The following is an 18,725-nucleotide window of genomic DNA, read 5'->3' on the forward strand; positions in this document are numbered from 1 at the left end:
CAGGAACATACCCGGATTTTTTGTGTTCCGATAGGAGCATTTTTCCGCTGCTCCATTCTTTTCCCTGCTGCAACAGGGAATGTAATCAATATGAAAAGAAATGTATTGATCAGTAAAATTTAGATAGTTTACTTATGGGGCAATGAAATAAACAAAACGAATTTTACACCACAGACCTGATTTTAGGTACAAAAAAGAATGTTGCGTCTGCTCCAAGTACAACAACGTTGTGTTCCCAGATGATAACGAAGACACGTTACAGCATATTTCTCCGTGATGCGTCACTTAATAAACAACGTTTTCACCTCACAACGGATTTTACGTGTGTATTTCACGTGTACAAGTAGGGTAACTTTGGATCTCCGTAAGTATATGACGAAAATTCTAAAGATCGTTCGAGATCGATCTTAGGAATATATCGTAAACATTCCAATCATTTGCTGTGCTTAGCTGTCTTGCAATCTTTGGCTGGGTTTCAGAACTCATGTTCCGGAAAAAAAAAGAAAACCATCTTCAACGACTAGAGGTAGCACGTTCATATTTACAGGCCACGTACATTGGTATATTCTGCAGAAATGATTAGCATCTGGACCATATGGGCCGGCGGGTTATAGGTCAACGTCGAAATCGCGGCGTTATACCACCTACCGGTAAAATTTGCCTGCGGCTCTCGTTGACGCTATGGTTCAAATGGTTCTGAGCACTATGGGACTTAACTTCTGAGGTCATCAGACCCCTAGAAATTAGAACTACTTAAACCTAACTAACCTAAGGACATCACACACATCCATGCCCGAGGCAGGATTCGAACCTGCAACCGTTGCGGTCGCGCGGTTACTGACTGTAGCGCCTAGAACCGCTCCGCCACCTCGGGCGGCTGACGCTATGAAAAGATGGTAATGGATCTGCGTGACTTGAGCAGATGTGCAGGATGCGTCGCAGACGTATGAGCGAACCGTACCGTCAAATCGGTGAGTTTGAAAGAGGGCGCAATATTGGCATGAGAGAATGTGATGCATCCATCCGGGAAACCACTGCTCGTGTGGGACGAAGTGTCTCGTCAGTGCAACGGGTGTGTGCAGAATGGTTCACGGAAGGCCTAGAACACGACGAGAAGGGTCAGGTCGCACCGCCCAGACCACCGAAGGAGATCGGCACCTCATCCGAATGGCACTGCACGACGGGTCTGCGTCCTTCTCGGCTCTGGCGCAACAGTGAAACAGTGTAACACATCGTACACTATCAGAGGTGACAGTTCGTTGCCGTTTATTACGGCATGGATTACGTGCGCGTCGTCCACTTCTCCGCCTACTTTTGACGAATGTGTAGAAACATGCTACACAGCGATGGCGCATGAAATGACGTCACTGGGGACAGAAATGGAATCAAATAGTGTTTTCGGACGAATCCATGCTTTGTCTGTTTGAAAATGACGGCCGCATTTTGATTCAGCGCAGACAGGGGGAGCGGCATCACAGGGACTGTATTCGCACAAGACATACAGCGCCATCTCAAAGACTGATGGTGTGGGGTGCTATTGGGTACAGCCACAAATCACAGTTGTACGTGTCCAGGGCACTGTGACCAGTGTGACCTACGTGAATGACATCCCGCGATCCGTAGCCATCCTTTCTGAACAACACCCGACGCCATTTTTTTAGCAAGACAACACACAACCACTGCACTAGCATGTGCTTGTTACAAGATGCCAGCCTTTTGCCCTGGCCCGCCAGATCATCGGACTTGTCGCCAATCGAAAATGTGTGGGGTATGGTGAAATGACGGGTGCAGCGCTGTGACCCAATGGCAATCATCACAGATGAACCTTGGAACCAAAGAGATGAACCATTGATGGCTATATCACAGGACGCCATTCGCGCCTTATACACGTCGATGCCCTCAAGCGTGGAACAAGTTATCAGAGCTCATGCCGAACCCTGTGCTTACTTGGCAACATCGGCACACGCTGAACTGAGGTGACTGAAACACATATCATTTCTACACAACGTACTAATGTATATGTCCTGTGAATATAAACGTCCTATCTCTAGTCGTTCAGAGTCTTCCGTTTTTTCTGAACTGAAAGTTTAGTAAGAGAAACCGTTTTCGGAGGGATAGCTCATGAACTAACGGTGACTCCATACGTCTCATTAAGACCACTGCAGTCAGCATTAAATGCAAAAAAGAATCAACCAATTTGTTCCATTTTCTGAAAAAAAAGAAACGCCTTCAACTACTGTAGAATAATGACACTATGACGATCATTCTGTTGCGTATAAAACTGGTCTCTAGCGCAAGAGCTATCCAAAACACTGACCCTAACTTTTTTACCGCCATCAGAACTCGAGGTGTGAGGACCACAAAGTCCCGTTTCTATGCGCAGCGCTATGGATATTCATACTGTCCCAAGCATAGCGATTAATCTTTGCTTTGCCTGTTATCTTACGTTGGGTGAAGTAAAACTCATTTGTTCTAGGTCCTTTAATCTATATATAGCATCCAGATTGCGTTACGTTATAATTTCATGAGTCTTAGTTACATGAAAGGGCATTTCAGTTCATAGTTGCTTTTCTAGCGAATTCGTATCCAAAAGTAAACAGGGAGATTACAAGCTATGTTACGATTTGTACACCAGTTACTAATCCCTGCTCTGAATGTACAACTCACCCAGTTGTTTGGCGGCGTGCCGTAAGTCCCATTCAGCCATACGTAGTAGTCCTTATACTTCGTGTAGTTTTCGTGCGTAGGGTCACTGGAAGCAATGAACCATTCGTGTTCATCGCTGCTGTGGTTGGGCACGAAGTCGAGAATTACTCTGATGCCTGAAACAAGAAGAGAATTGTTAGTCTTTGTTTTCACCATCATAGGTCGCAGAGTCGGCAGAGAGAAATATCCCTGACAAAAAAGTGATAAAATTCTCCATACGTCATATTAGATTAAAATCCAGTAGTAACTAGACAGTCCATTTCAAATAGCAGGGAAGAAAATGCATGTAACCTATTACATGATTTGAACGAATGTACGACAAAATTAATTTGACACTACACGCTTTTCGGGCAAATGATTATATATTTTTACGTTTTTGCTCAAGATGTTGTTTATGCGATTATTCGACGACGTAATGATTAGTGACATAGAGCAGCCAAGATTTAGGGAGGCGTCCCAGTGTAGCGATGCAAGGGGTTTGTCATAAAAGTGAGTATATCACTCAACGAACAGTAATTTTCAGTACAGGTATTTCATTCATTCCAAGTAGGTGTCGATTCGTGACGTCGTCGTCAAGACACTTGTTGACTGTAATCTGAATCCGTTTTAGCAAACTAATAGTTTCTCTCAGGCGATAAATTTTATTGATTATGAAATACAAGTTCTTAAAGTTTATTCCGAATCGGATATGTTTAATTAGTAATTGCATGTCATAATCTATCTGTTTAATACTGATGCATTTCACTTTTTTATACATAAAAATTGTGAATTTATGTGAAGCTTTTACTCTGAGACGAGTTATCACTCGCATGCGCATGTACAGATTCTTGATCTGTGCGGTAAATTTTATGTTTTAAGATTTTGACTCAAATGGACTCAAATCCAGTTTCAGTTAGACTTTACGTGAGATCACGTTATTACAAAAGAGTCGTTTAGCCTATAAAGGAAAACTGAAACTTGCGCGTTAGTTTTAAAATGCGTTAGACGCCAGTGCGTAATCGAGGTGTCCTGTAAATCGCATACAATATTTGCCAATGCGCTTGGACTTAATGCACTAAGTTGGAAGTTAATTTAGAGACAAGTACTGATTTTGACAAAAAGAACCGAAAGTTTATTTAAAATATCGAGGTTCAGTTGTAATAGAGACAGGTATCACCGTGTTGATTACGTTGCGTAGCAACACTTTAATGACGCGCAAGTCTCCGAAGTGGCGTCAAATCGAAAGACTTTCACCAGGCGAACAGTCTACCCGACGGGAGGCCGTAGACACACGGCATTATTATATAACACTGTAATGCAACATAAGTAATTCTTCAAAACGATTTGCGACGCAGAAAGTCCCGTTACACGTGCCCGCATGAGAGTACGAGAGTCTTTTTCTTTCCATAAATACCAATAAACCGGCAGTTTCAAAAGTTAAATCACCAACAGTTGCTTAATTCACTGTATCACTTGTTATATTATCGTGTCTCTTCATCAAGAGATCTCAATAAGCCGGGACAAATAAGAACAAACAAGAAGACGACTAAAAGAAGAGGCATCGGTAAACCGGCAACCGATTCAATCCGTCCGATGGGTTAACGACGAGGGATAACGTGTCTGCCCGCCTAGTAGACGGTTTTCCAGCTGTTTTCGAAATCTATCTAGGTGAATACCGGGCTGCTACCTACGTCCAACGGCAGTTACACGGCTCGCAAACATTTCCAAAACGTTCTTACACTTTCACATGCTTAACACTAAAAACAAACTGCTGGGATACATACTTTCTGTCCCAGTGGGAGGGGGCAGGGGGGTGGGTGGTATGGAAGGAGTGGCGACACGAAGAGCGTCCGGCCACCCTCTACTACTAACATCGTCAGATCCTGATTAACGTGGCGATCCCCTGAAGATAAGGGACAGAATCCAGGAAAGAAAAGAAATATAGTAGTGGTACCACAGCAGACGGTACCGATTTAGAATTGCCTTACTTTACATAGTCGTTCGTTTGAAGATGAATTTGTAGTTCTGTCAATGAAATAAACAAATATGTGATTAAATTTGATTGGGATGGAATGATTTCGCTCTTTTTTTCCTACTTCTTACAGAAAACGGAAACATACGTATGTGATCGTTTGCAGAAGAATGGTATCGTGCATGAAAGGAAAGTTTATGAAACACGGTAGGTCCAGTCTGAATTCGCTTCCGAACTATTCGGCATTCACTTTTCGATAAAAGCCTACTCTACATTATTATTTCAGTCGCAGCAATACTAATCCTTGTTCCTCCTGTACATCTTGTAATATCATTTACAGACGTCCTGTTAAAACGTTGTCTCGAGCTTTTCTCATAGTGGGAACATCTATGGAGTGAACATAGGGTACTGCGCTAGTTGCTAACATCAAACCGAATAAATACATAATGCTGTTTGTTTACATGTTGAGCTGAGGCGAAACTTCGATGTCACACGCATTTGACAGTAGGTGCAATGGCGAATAGTTGTTGCAGCTGAGGAAGCAAACCGAAATACCGGGTGATCAAAAAGTCAGTATAAATTTGAAAACTGAATACATCATTGAATAACGTAGATAGAGAGGTACAAATTGACACACATGCTTGAAATGACATGGGGTTTTATTAGAACAAAAAAAATACAAAAGTTCAAAAAATGTCAGAATAACAATAATTAGCATAACAAAGTAAGACAAAGTAAAGATGATGTTCTTTACAGGAAATGCTCAATACGTCCACCATCATTCCTCAACAATAGCTGTAGTCGAGGAATAATGTTGTGAACAGAACTGTAAAGCATGTCCGGAGCTATGGTGAGGCATTGGCGTCGGATGTTGTCTTTCAGCATCCCTAGAGGTGTCGGTCGATCACGATACACTTGCGACTTCAGGTACCCTCAAAGTCAATAATCGCACGGACTGAGGTCTGGGGACCTGGGAGGCCAAGCATGACGAAAGTGGCGGCTGAGCACACGATCATTACCAAACGACGCGCACAAGAGATCTTTCTCGCGTCTAGCAATATGGTTTTTTTTGGTTCTAATAAAACCTCATGTCATTCCAAGCATGTGTGTCAATTTTTACCCCTCTATCCACATTATTCCGTGGTTTATTATTAATTTTTCAGATTTATACTGACTTTTTGATCACCCGGTATATCAAAGGAGGGAAAGTTACTGCTCACGGGTAAGCAACACAAAGGTCGAATTCCAGTAGCCATGCCATAAAGAGGCGCTTTATGTATTGATTAATGTCGAGATACATTGTAATAAAGCGTTATAAGGATAATTTATGTGACTGTATAACTATATACACTGCCTGACAAAAGAAGTGAAGCACCTGGAAGACATGGTCGGATGTCAATATGATTTCCTACACATACGTGTCAGCGGCAGTTATGTGAATGATTAGGGCTGAAATTCTGCGTGGCAGGTAGAACAGCCACCAGAGTTCATTCATTAGGGCTGTTCATGTTTAGTGTTGTTATCACGGCTGGTGTGGTAAACAGGTTGTGATGTTCAGTGCTCACTAGGAAGGACATGGGGAAGACACGTACTCATGTTAGACAGCGTTATCAGCACCTCACAAAGTCTCAAAGGAGGCCTCATTGGGGGTCTCCATTTGGCCGGTTGATTGAATCGTGCAACATCTAGATTTATGGGGTTTATAGATGTGAGAATGGCCTGCTGTTCGACGGCATAGGTATGTGATCGCAAGCATACTGGGCGTCAAGGTTTCGGTCGACTTCGTCTCACCACCACATGGAAGGATCGCCTTGATGTTCATCACGTACTTGGTACAATCTGTTTCATCCCACAACATTGGTCGGACATTATCAGCAGCCGGACTAGAGAACTGATGTCCCATGCAAAGCCTAGTGTTAACACAAACGGCTACGGTCGGACTGGTGTCGTCAGCGGCAAGCATGCACTGCCGATAAATGGCGTCGTACTGTGTTTAGCAATGAACTGCGGTTTTGAACTTCTTCCAATATTTTGTAGAGGCACAGAGGTGTCGGGAGCGATCGGATACGACTTCAGGTGACTGCCATTTTTACAGCACACTGCTGCCCTTCTTCACATGACACATGTCTCTCTCAACTGTCTACGTGATATTGTGATACTCCCGTGGCCAGCGAGATCATCAGATCCGATACCCGATAGGACTTTTGTGGGACCACCTCGGACTTCAAGACTGTCCCAGTGCCAGCAACCGCGATATCAATGACCATTACAACAGTTGCGGGTGAGCTTGTCCGAGGAGAGCATACAACAACTTTGTGACACCCTTCCCAACGAATGAGTGCATGCATCCATGCCAGAGTGACTCCAAAGTCATACATGTAACTGGCTGATACTGCCAAGACGTCCGTAAATTCGAATCGATTCTGCAGTCACTGCAATAACGTAACATACTATCTCAAACAGTGAAGTTTCATTTCGATTCCTCCTTCCCAACATCTACCCCCTCCTTCACTCTTTTGTCAGGCGGTTTATTTACAAGTCAAGCACCAGACAAATTCTTTAGTGTATGTCTGTCTCACTGCATGGACGAGGGACTTCAGCTGATTATACATATGAGAAAAGTACCACCACAGCTGTATCTTGAGAATGTCTTTATTCTATCACAAGACTAATTTCGGATGCACATACCGCCATCCTCAGGCCATCTTTACCAAAGAACAATAACACAATCCCAATATTTAAAAATTAAACAACTCTAAAACAACGAATACACAAAATTATGGTGCTATAGCATTTTAGTTGAAGTAACCTTAAAGTTTCGTTCTACGAAGTATCAGTAGAGCACATATGTCAGTACCTCCATTTTTTCTGCTCTGTTGAGAAATGTGTAAGCGTATGAAATATAAACACAGAATACAGCTGAATCACAGTTACAAAACACATGGCTGTCTGATCAGACATGACATAACTGAAAATGCTGATTGATGTTTACAGACGTATGCCAATGGTGTATACGTAGTGTAAGAACCTAACGGTAAAAGTGAAACCAACCTGGTTGCTTTCACTCCTTTCCCTGATATATTTCTTCGATCTGCTGTCACTCCTACTATTGCCCAGCATGCATTTTTCAGCTACTTGCTGAGGAATCCTCAATTTTTAACTGATTTGAATTATAATCCCATGTATCACTTCGACACGTAAAAAATGCACGCTGGTTTCGATATAAAAAATCTACAGATTTATCTAAAAAACTGTATAGTCAAATGTTTGTTTTCCTAACGATGCGATTAAGTTTCGGAAATTATAAATAGCTTGTCTCTTCCACAAACTTTACTAAATATCGTGAAAGAGTTTCGTAATTAATTCTAAACATCATTGAGGAATTCTGCAAGGACATCATAAAACGAAATTTGTTACCAACGGAGATTCTTCGATAGTAAAGTAAGAAGTAAGGCCTCTGACATCTTAGTATTATTTTGCAGTGACGTTTAATTAAGTGAAGAGCGTTTGTCTGCTGAATTACGCGATACTTTAGGCAGTAATCAATGAAAATAAATCACCTACAGGGATAAAAGAGTGGCTAACAACACAAAAAGGGTTCCTGGACGCGTAAACATCGTGAGTTGTTAAATGTGCTCATTTACAATAGATAAAAGAACAAATTACCATACTTTCAGAGACATTATACTTCACTGTGATAGCAGTAAAACAGCAAAATTGTCTTACCTGCAGTGAATAACAAGCTAGTGAGAATTCACCGTTATAACAATAATCAGATATCAGTACTACGTAGATATTTTAATTACTGCCCACCTTTCGTACAGTCTGAAGACCGCAAAGATAATGCGACATTCACCCTTCGATTGAAATAACCGTTTAGTTCCAGAAAGCTAAAACACATCTTCAGGAATAACATTCATTGACACAGAAACAACACTACTAGATAGTAGCCTAGGGCTCACAGTTAATTCTAATATACAAAGAATTAGCGTCTGATTTCACAGAGAAAAAATACCGAAACATTCCGTTGACAGCTAACTTGCATTAATAGTTCAAGGGAAATAAAAGAAGTGCGATTTCTCCACATTGTTACCACCCCATGACGAAATTAAGAGCCATACACCTGGTAATTTATTTAGCTGTCGCAGATAAAACGTCACAGTAAAGGGATGTCGTATCAGACGTCCCGTAAGGAACAGTATTGGGCCCATTACTTTTCTCGTTGTATATTACTGATGTGTCAACTATTTTCTCCCACTGCAGATATCACCCATATGCTGACGTCAGTTGTATTTAATTTCAGCTCCAACAAATATTCGTACGGCCATCAAACATGTAAATTCTGATTTACTTGCCTTATCAGAGCTGGCGCAGAGCATACTCGTAGGTTTGAAACCGCACCCATCTAAAACGCAAGCAGCCTTGGTCGCTTACAAGACTTATTTCGACGCGGCTCAGGGAATCGTTTCCACCCTTAATCCAAAATGTCACAGAAATAATCTTTCCCACTTCTGCTAAGAACTTGAAGTTAGAACTGAATCGTCACATCAGACTGGATTGAACATACAGGCAGTGTCACTTTATTCATAACAGAAATATAAAAACATATTTCCTTTCGAGTTTAAAATGAATCTCGTAGAGTCAGGAACATTCACCGTATTACGGTGATGCTATTCTCCAAGGACTCATGTACGAAAGCTCACGCAGGCTAGTAATGGCGATGAATGCTTGTGTGCGATACATTTCTTACGTACTCTATTTCGAGACATATCACTCCTGCCTTCGAACATATAAGTGTAGAGACTATCATGCTCTGTATTTGTTGTATCATCTTTCCAATTATTGCAGTCCCTCTTATTTGTCTTCAACTCTTTCACTACAATCTGAACAGCACAGCAGAAATACTCGTTGTCAAAAAAATAATGTCCTCTCTGTACCATCACATACCTCTGCCATGTTCTCTAAATAATTTTTTGTATCAGGAACTGGATTTTGGAAAAGTCTTCCTAAAAAACTCAGAGGCATTTAATTCCTTCCAAACTTTGAAACACAATTAATAGCCCACCATCCATAACAATAATCTCTCCTACATACTAGTCTACAGCTCACTCTCGTCAATCCCTGCTCCCCCACAACTTTCCCTTCCCCGTGCTGGCAGAGTGCTTGACTTAAATTGCGTTCTTTCCTAACATCCAGCGTCACTGTCATTTCAATCTTCTCCTCTTTCTTTATACATTCGGCTTCTGTAATACTACATTAATATGTTTCCTTCTTAATGCCCTTTACTAATATCTCTGGTATGTGTTGTTTGTGGTCAGCTTTAAGATAGGGCCTTAAGGCCCTAATCTGGTCAGGCTATATAAGCGATAATTAAGAAAGAGAGAGATAAGATGGCAGTCTGTTGTTGTATTACACATAATAATATTATCGTTTAAGTTTTTAAATTTCTGTCGGATCTCTGCTTATGTTGCGAAAATTAGCATTTTGTTTGTGACAAAGTACAGTACCCCTCTCGGACTTCCTACAACTACTCTGATAATCGTCTGGTCTAAAAATTGTGCATTTCTTTTCATTTTTTAGCTGAATTGTTGTTAATTATCATATGCACTGAGAGGTAGCATGTTGACATATTTACAAAGCTTCGCTACAGAGTTAGGCTGCAAAGCCTGTGTTGTAATTGTGCTCCACGCTTTCGCAGAAAGTCATAAACTTTAAATGTGTCGCACGTGTAGACTGTCTGACAATGTGTGACAATCGTTACTCTCTAACGTTCACATTGTGCAGGTCTATTATACTTTGTCCAGCACGTTTCAAGTAACAACCGTGATAACTAACTGTAATAATAGTAATACGTACATCGTATGGCTCTCGGACGCATTATGTTGTTTACTTGTATATGGCTCTACAAAAATCTAGCGACGATGCCACAGAACGATCAAACGCAATGTCTGAGGACTAGCGTTTGTCTTGATTACACTAAAAGATAGTGTCAGCTTTTGGCATGATTACACAATTCTTTCACCAGAATGTTAATACTGACCTGTATGTCCACAAAGAGCTTAATCCAAATGTGGATCAACTCCCAGAAGATGAACAACTGAATGGATGTTTCAGCAAGACGAAGCAAGTGTACAAAGAACCTTGATGCACTTGTCTTGAGTGCATTTGTTCGGCGAGGAAAAGACAGTCAGCAGAGGCGGCGCAATGTCCTACCCACCTCGATCACTTGATCTGTCTCCCTGTGAATTTTCGGTTTTGGGCATACTGAAAGGTCAAATATACTCAAATAATCCTCATACACTGCAAGGGCCACAGCAAAACACTGAAAATGCTGTTTCTCCTACCCCTCAGGTAGGGCTGGTATGCGTGTCCCGCATTTTGATACAACGGGGAAAGCGCCTTATTGACGTCAGCGATGACCATTTACAGCATTTTCTGCGACATTCATTAGCAAGAATCAATCTCGCATCTGGCTTTTTGTGAATAACTGCCGAGCCACTTATGTTTTGGCCATCCTATAATATATTTATAAAAAAAAAATCTTTCAGTACAAAATATGACAAACAGTTTAGAACTGAGCTCCGTAGGCTGATAGAACTGATTAATAAATACGTGTATTGACCTTGTATTGTATTTAACTGGGGACCTAGAAACGACGGAGAGGCTTCGTCCCCACCGTAGCCCTCAGTGGCACACAACCCCACGACACGCTACAGCAGTCCACTCACCCCACCGCCGCCCCACACCGAACCCAGGGTTATTGTGCAGTTCGTCCCCCAGTGGATCCTCCCCTCCCCCCCACCCCCCTCTCCACGGGAACGTCTCACACCAGACGAGTGTAACCCCAAATGTTTGCATGGTAGAGTAATGGTGGTGTACGCGTACGTGAAGACAGAGTTTGTGCAGCAATCGCCGACATAGTGTAACTGATGCGGAACAAGGGGGGCCAGCCCTAATTCGCAGAGGCAGATGGAAAACCGCCTTAAAACCCATCCAAAGGCTGGCGGGCACACCGGACCTCGACACTAATCAGCTGGGCGCATTCGTGCAGGGGACCGGTACCCCTTCCCGCTCGGAAAGCAGTGCCTTAGACCGCACGACTAACCGGGCGGGCTGTATTAACCTTACTGCTAATGTTCTGCTTTAGCTTTTTTCCACATAGAGGGTAGAAATTTATCAGGTAGATGAATCCTGGATGATATGCTGCTATTGGCCAGCATCCATGACGCTGCTGGTAAGACAGGACTGCCGCGGAATTTTCTCCATTGAGCTAATCGGTGACCCATATTGTTGTTACTCTGTGTATTTTTCGTACCGTTCCTAAACAGTCGTACATTTTGCCTCTGATTTCAAAACAAATACCGTTCCAATTATTCGCGAAGGAACCGCTTTATAATAACAAAGTTAAAAATGCAATGAGGCTGCTCAGTGTACCAGAACGTTGCACAGCGGTCTCTACAGTCTCTCGCCGCTGTGTATATTTATTATCTTTCACAACTATCAGATTATCGCGTAATCCACTTCAACAATACACAACATGCACAAACACAACTCAAATATACAACATACACATGGTACTGTCACATTAACATGACCACCGCTAACGTTCGACGTCAACGTGCAATTACCACTCAGAGACGCCAGGTGGCAGCACTAGCAGTGGACGGTACACACTACTGGCCACTAAAATTGCTACACCAAGAAGAAATGCAGATGATAAACGGGTATTCAATGGACAAATATATTATACTAGAACTGACATGTGATTACATTTTCACGCAGTTTGGGTGCATAGATCCTGAGAAATCAGTACCCACAACAACCACCTCTGGCCGTAATAACGGCCTTGATACGATTGGGCATTGAGTCAAACGGAGCTTGGATGTCGTGTACGGGTACAGCTGTCCATGCAGCTTCTACACGATACCACAGTTCATCGATAGTAGTGATTGGCGTATTGTGAAGAGCCAGTTGCTCGGCTACCATTGACCAGAGGTTTTCAATTGATGAGAGATCTGGAGAATGTGCTGGCCAGGGCAGCAGTCGAACATATTCTGTATCCAGAAAGGCCCGTACAGCGCCTGCAACATAAGGTCGTGCATTATCCTGCTGAAATGTAGGGTTTCGCAGGGATCGAATGAAGGGTAGAGCCACGGGTCGTAACACATCTGAAATGTAGTGTTCATTGTTCAAAGTGGTGACCGAGACGTGTAACCAATGGCACCCCATACCATCATGCCGGGTGATACGCCAGTATGGCGATGACAAATACACGCTTCCAATGCGCGATGTCGCCAAACGCGGATACGACCGTCATGATGCTGTAAACAGAACCTGGATTCATCCGAAAAAATGACGTTTTGCCATTCGTGCACCCAGGTTCGTCGTTGAACACACCATCGCAGGCGCTCCTGCCTATGATGCAGCGTCAAGGGTAACCGTATCCATGGTCTCCGAGCTGATAGTCCATGCTGCTACAAACGTCGTCAAACTGTTCGTGTTGTCTTGCAAGCGTCACCATCTGTTGACTCAGGGATCGAGACGTGGCTGCACGATTCGTTACAGCCATACGGATAAGATGCCTATCATCTCGACTGCTAGTGATACGACGCCGTTGGGATCCAGCACGGCGTTCCGTATTACCCTACTGAACCCACCGATTCCATATTCTGCAAACATTCATTGGATCTCGACCAACGCGAGCAGCAATGTCGCGATACGATAAACCGCAATCGCGATAGGCTACAATCCGACCTTTATCAAAGTCGGAAACGTGATGATACGCATTTCTCCTCCTTGTACGAGGCATCACAACAACGTTTCACCAATCAACGCAGGTCAACTGCTGTTTGTGTATGAGAAATCGGTTGGAAATTTTCCTCATGTCAGCAGGTCGTGGGTGTCGCCACCGGCGCCAACCTTGTGTGAATTCTCTGAGAAGCTAATCATTTGCATATCACAGCATCTTCATCCTGTCGGTTAAATTTCGGGTCTGTAGCACGTCATCTCCGTGCTGTAGCAATTTTAATGGCCAGTAGTGTATAAAGCTTGACGGAGGAGGGTAGAGCGGGGACGCGGGAAACGGTGCAATCGTTCTCGTGACACGTGAACGGGGCGATTTATCTAACGTTAAAAAGGGCATGATCATTGGCTTTAATTCCAAGGGTGGAAGCATTTCCAAAACAGTTAATATTCTAAACTGTTTATGTGCCGCCATGGTTACAGCATGCCATGCATGGCAAAATGGCGCTACCCAAAATCGACTCCGAAGCAGTTGTGGTGCAGCACAGGTATAAATGATAGGTGTGACGACGGCTACAGAGATGTGTACCGGCTAATAGACGTACTACTGTCGAGCAGCTGACCGCTCAGCTGAAGCAATAGACTACCAACAGTCTTCTCAGCGACCTTTCAGCGATCGTTGCTGCTTATGGGCCTCCGCAGAAGCGCTTGGTTCAAGCATCCATGCTGAAAGCTGTTCATCGGCGACGAAGGCTGGAATTCGGACGCCAAGGACACGTGACCTTTTCAGAGGAAAAACGTTTTACGCTCCATCGGATAGATGGCCATTAGGGTATACGTCGTGTAAAGTCTGAAAGCAAACGCACTGCAATAATTTTCGGAAGGGTTCAGGCCGGAGGAGGGGGCTTTATGGTCTCGTCACTCTCGATGGATCAACAAAAATATGTATGCCTCCTTGAGGACCATATCCACCCCTACACGCAGTTTGTTTCTTCTCGGCACGATGCCATTTACCAGCAGGACAACGAAAAATGCCACACAGCTTGCACTGTACGTGCGTGATTCGAAGAGCAGCAGGATGAAGTTACCATACTCCCCTGGCCACCAAACTCCCTGGATTTAAACCGAATCTACAATCTGTGGGACCACCTCGATCGGGCTGTACGCGCCATGCATTCTCGGCCAAGAAACCTGTTGGTACCTTCCAGAACCTCGCTGACTCTCTAATTGCACGTCTCGCAACAGTCAGTACTGCAAAAGTTGGCGATTCAGGATTTTGACAAGTGGTCACAATGATGGGGTGGATAGTGCATACTGCACATGTCTCTCCCTCCCACCCCATCATTGCACAATCCATTCACTTCCCTCTCTCTTTCCATCACCTACATACCCCATCTCCCTGTCCACCTCCTCCTCCTATCTCCTTCAAATTCGTCCTCCCCCTCTCCTCCTGTGCATTTCCTCCTCTCTGTTCATCTTCCGCTACTCCTCTCCCTGTCTCTGCCCATACCGTTCTCCACCACTCTTTGCTGATCTCCGCCTTCTTCCTCTCGCTGCCCCATCTCCTCATCCTCCCTTTCTGTGCTCATCTTCTATGCCCCCCTCTACCCATCTCCTCTCCTTCCCTCTGTCAGTTCCTGTCAATCCCATCTGTCTGCGACTTTCCTCCTATTCCCTCTCTCCATACAGCTCTTCCTTCCTCTCCCTCTGTCCCTCTTTGCTCTCTTGCTGTTCATCTCCTCCTTCCTACTCTCTTTCTCCATCTCCTCTTCCTTCTTCTCTCTGTCAATTCCTTTCTCCTCTCTCTCTGCAAGTCTCCTCCTGCCCTCTCTCCATACATCACTTCCTCACGCTCTATTTGTCCGTCTCCTCATTGCACCTCTCTTTGCCCTTTTTCTCTTCCCACTTTCCTCTCTGTCTATCCCCTATTGGCACCTCTGTCTATCCATCTTGTCTTCACACTTTTTTCTGCCGATCTCGTTCTCCCCCTCTCAATCTCTATGCTATCCATACCTATCTGCATGTATGCCAAATGGAATGCATTCTGGTATTACCTGCACAACGTGCCAGTCATCCAGGGCAACCCTTTTCATCCCCAGTTCTATCCCTATGAGAGTTGGGTATACATCACCCACATTAGTTCTTTCCAGACAGTAAGTAGTATGTATCCGAATTTGGATGATATTGATGTAATGGTTCACGAATGTGGAACATACGTAAATCATCCTGAATTTTGCCCTAGAACCAGAGGTGAAATCTGAAACTGAAATTCCCATCCAAAATATTCCCAACTGGAATTCCTACCTCCCACTCTCACCTGTTAAGATGTTTGACTGAAAAGGATGAGATTTTCCAACACTTTTCCCCGCTCTTTTAAGCAGAATGAGGAAAACAACAAGGACTGTTTCTATTGAGCAAGTTAATAAATAACAACGTGCATTATATTGCGTATCACGAACAGGTTTAGTATTGAAATGTTGGGAGAGTACTTTCTGAAAAGAGTCGAGAAACAATTTACTTCCTCCCACATACGTCTCGTCACGAAATGACCACAAAGAGAAAATTTTAGAAATTAGATAATGCAGAGGCGTACCGATGATCATTACCAGAAGCACCATCCACCGCACAACAAGTGGATTGCGGAGTATTGATTTTAAACGATATCTGTGAAAACCTTCTCAGATTGTACCAGTGTATTAAGCGATGCAGATGATTTAAGTGTGAGACCTCCAATCTTCGTAGCAGACACACATTTTTTTGTTCAACTTTTCAGTGAACTGTCAATGTTCCGGATTTGAAGAAAATTTATTCTACCACGTACTTCAATGTGCTGAGACGAGTTGAATAACTGATACAATATTTAGAAGCAATCTGTCTTCCGACCTGTCTGTTGGATTATTATAACGTGATTATTAGTTAAACTGGAGCCGGCCGGAGTGGCCGTGCGGTTCTAGGCGCTGCAGTCTGGAGCCGAGCGACCGCTACGGTCGCAGGTTCGAATCCTGCCTCGGGAATGGATGTGTGTGATGTCCTTAGGTTAGTTAGGTTTAATTAGTTCTAAGTTCTAGGCGACTGATGACCTCAGAAGTTAAGTCGCATAGTGCTCAGAGCCATTTTTGAGTTGAACTGGAGCTTAGTCTGACGCGTAAGTGATCAGAAAGATAGTTCACGTAATTTGCGTTATTTTTCCTCAAAGCATACAATTACTTGTCCTGCCATTTAACACTCCAAACGTGGACAAGACAACTTAATTAGAGCTGGAGGAGAACTGTTTAAGACCTTCAAAGAGGTATGTGCTCACAAAGTGATATTGACAGCCGATCAAGTTATATCTCCTGATGTGATAACTCAGTTGATGGTGGCTCGTAGTTTACTTGCGGCTCGGAAGCAGCCTAATTATTACGGCTTCGACGTCACAAGGACTGGTGATGTGTCTCAAAGAATACAAAATATGCGTTGCAGCTTTTGCTTGCGAAATAGGTGCCTACAAATGGAAAGCATGAACGCAGCTTGAGCTATCCATAGTTAATACTTATTTTTCAAACCATGTGGAACATGAAAATATATTATAGGTATTACCTAACGAATTCGTTGTTGGTATTGGCAAGAAATATCTTACTAGACCAGTGGTTCTCATCTCTGGAGGCGTGGGGGTAATTACCTCTGAGGGGTAGAAAGAAATTTTCTGAAGGATAAAAACAAAAGCGTTCGATTGCATTTCGGTCACGAAATTAAATTATTTGTAAAAGATCATTACAATTTTCACTATTTCATAAGACTGTAATACCGATAACACTTGTTTAAAATGGCTCTGAGCACTATGGGACTTAACTTCTAAGGTCATCAGTCCCCTAGAACCTAGAACTACTTAAACCTAACTAACCTAAGGACATCACACACATCCATGCCCGAGACAGAATTCGAACCTGTGACCGTAGCGGTCGCGCGGTTCCAGACTGTAGCGCCTAGAACCGCTCGGCCACCGCGGCCGGCATAACACTTGTTACCAGGAATTATATATTCTTCAGATAGTAGCATTAACGAGATACAATGGAGATTACATGTTGTGAAACGAATATACAAATAACATCTTCCTCAATTTGCCCACCCACTACACACATACATTTTAAAATGCGTCTATGACGGCAAAATTAAGACATATACGTCACATATGCTTAAATATCTCATGGAAATGCCTTGTCCGAGTTATAAGTAGTTCCCACAATGGATCAGAAATTGATTTTGTTGCGTAGGACTTCATACGCAATGGTAAGGAGAAGTGGGTTACTGGGTGGTGTGGCAACTGTCATTGTAGGAAAGCTGGACAGCAGCAGAAATGATTAGCGAAAAAGTTAACACAACAAACAAAAGATATATTGAACTTCTATTTCTACAAATATACAAAACTCATTCTAAATAATGTGCAAGAAACAGAGTCCAGTTATCGCAATGTTGCAGGAAGGTGGCTCCAAGTGCAAGTCCCCAGGTCGTGGTCTAGCGGCTAGCGTTGCTGTCTCTAGATCATGGGGTTCCGGGTTCGATTCCCAGCTTGGTTTGGGATTTTCTCTACCCGGGGACTGTCCTAACCATTTCGTCATTTCCATCATTTCTGACATCGTCTAGATTGGATTGTAAAAAAAAATGGACTGTGCAGGAATTGGAACTTTGTACGGGTGCTGATGACCGCGCAGTTAAGCGCCCCACAAACCAAACATCATCATCAGCCAAGTGCAAGTGGGCTGAGCCGCTCCTGCAGGCCATTCTATATCGTGGCTGCAGAGGGGGCCCGTGGTACGGAGCTGCTGGAGTGAGAGTCCATCATATCCTGCACAACTGCTGTCGGCGTCTCAGGGAACTTAGATTTCCGTTGCTTTGATGCGCATTGGGTAATATTGATACATGATACCACAGCTTCATTATTTACTTTGCAACACACAAATGAACTACTTAAGAGTCCTGCCTAATAGCAACAATTTAATAGCTACTACCCTGATGTAGAATCTACAGTGCATAATAATAATAATAATTATTATTATTATTAGTGGCAGTCGTCAGAGACGAAGCACTGGCGGTTTCAAATCTTCCAGTTTCTGTCAGTTCAGAAGTAGGGAGTCCAGCTATCAAGTGATTTACATAGTTCACACATTTTAACTTGGATGATTTTAAATACGTGTGCAGGGAGTCGGTGTAGCAAGTGTCGCCAGATAGAGGACTGGTGCAGAGGAAACAAATTTTGTAACAAGTGTCTACTCTCACTGCAGATACTTAGCTTTACTTTCTGAAGAGAATTGTTCTGGCATTCCATAAACAAAGTCGTGATTTGAAG

General features: G+C 43.3%; 1 protein-coding gene across 1 annotated transcript in view; it reads right to left on the reverse strand.

The window, feature by feature from the left end:
- The window catches only part of LOC124799212, a 333,002-nt gene that overhangs the window by 301,286 nt on the left and 12,991 nt on the right, over positions 1 to 18,725 (reverse strand). Inside the window, exon 3 of the mRNA XM_047262783.1 lies at positions 2,668 to 2,822. Coding sequence (XP_047118739.1) covers positions 2,668 to 2,822 — 155 coding nt within the window. The remainder of the gene's footprint in view (positions 1 to 2,667; positions 2,823 to 18,725) is intronic.

This window comes from Schistocerca piceifrons, chromosome 1 (assembly GCF_021461385.2).
Source record: "Schistocerca piceifrons isolate TAMUIC-IGC-003096 chromosome 1, iqSchPice1.1, whole genome shotgun sequence".
Classification (NCBI taxonomy): Eukaryota; Metazoa; Arthropoda; class Insecta; order Orthoptera; family Acrididae; genus Schistocerca; species Schistocerca piceifrons.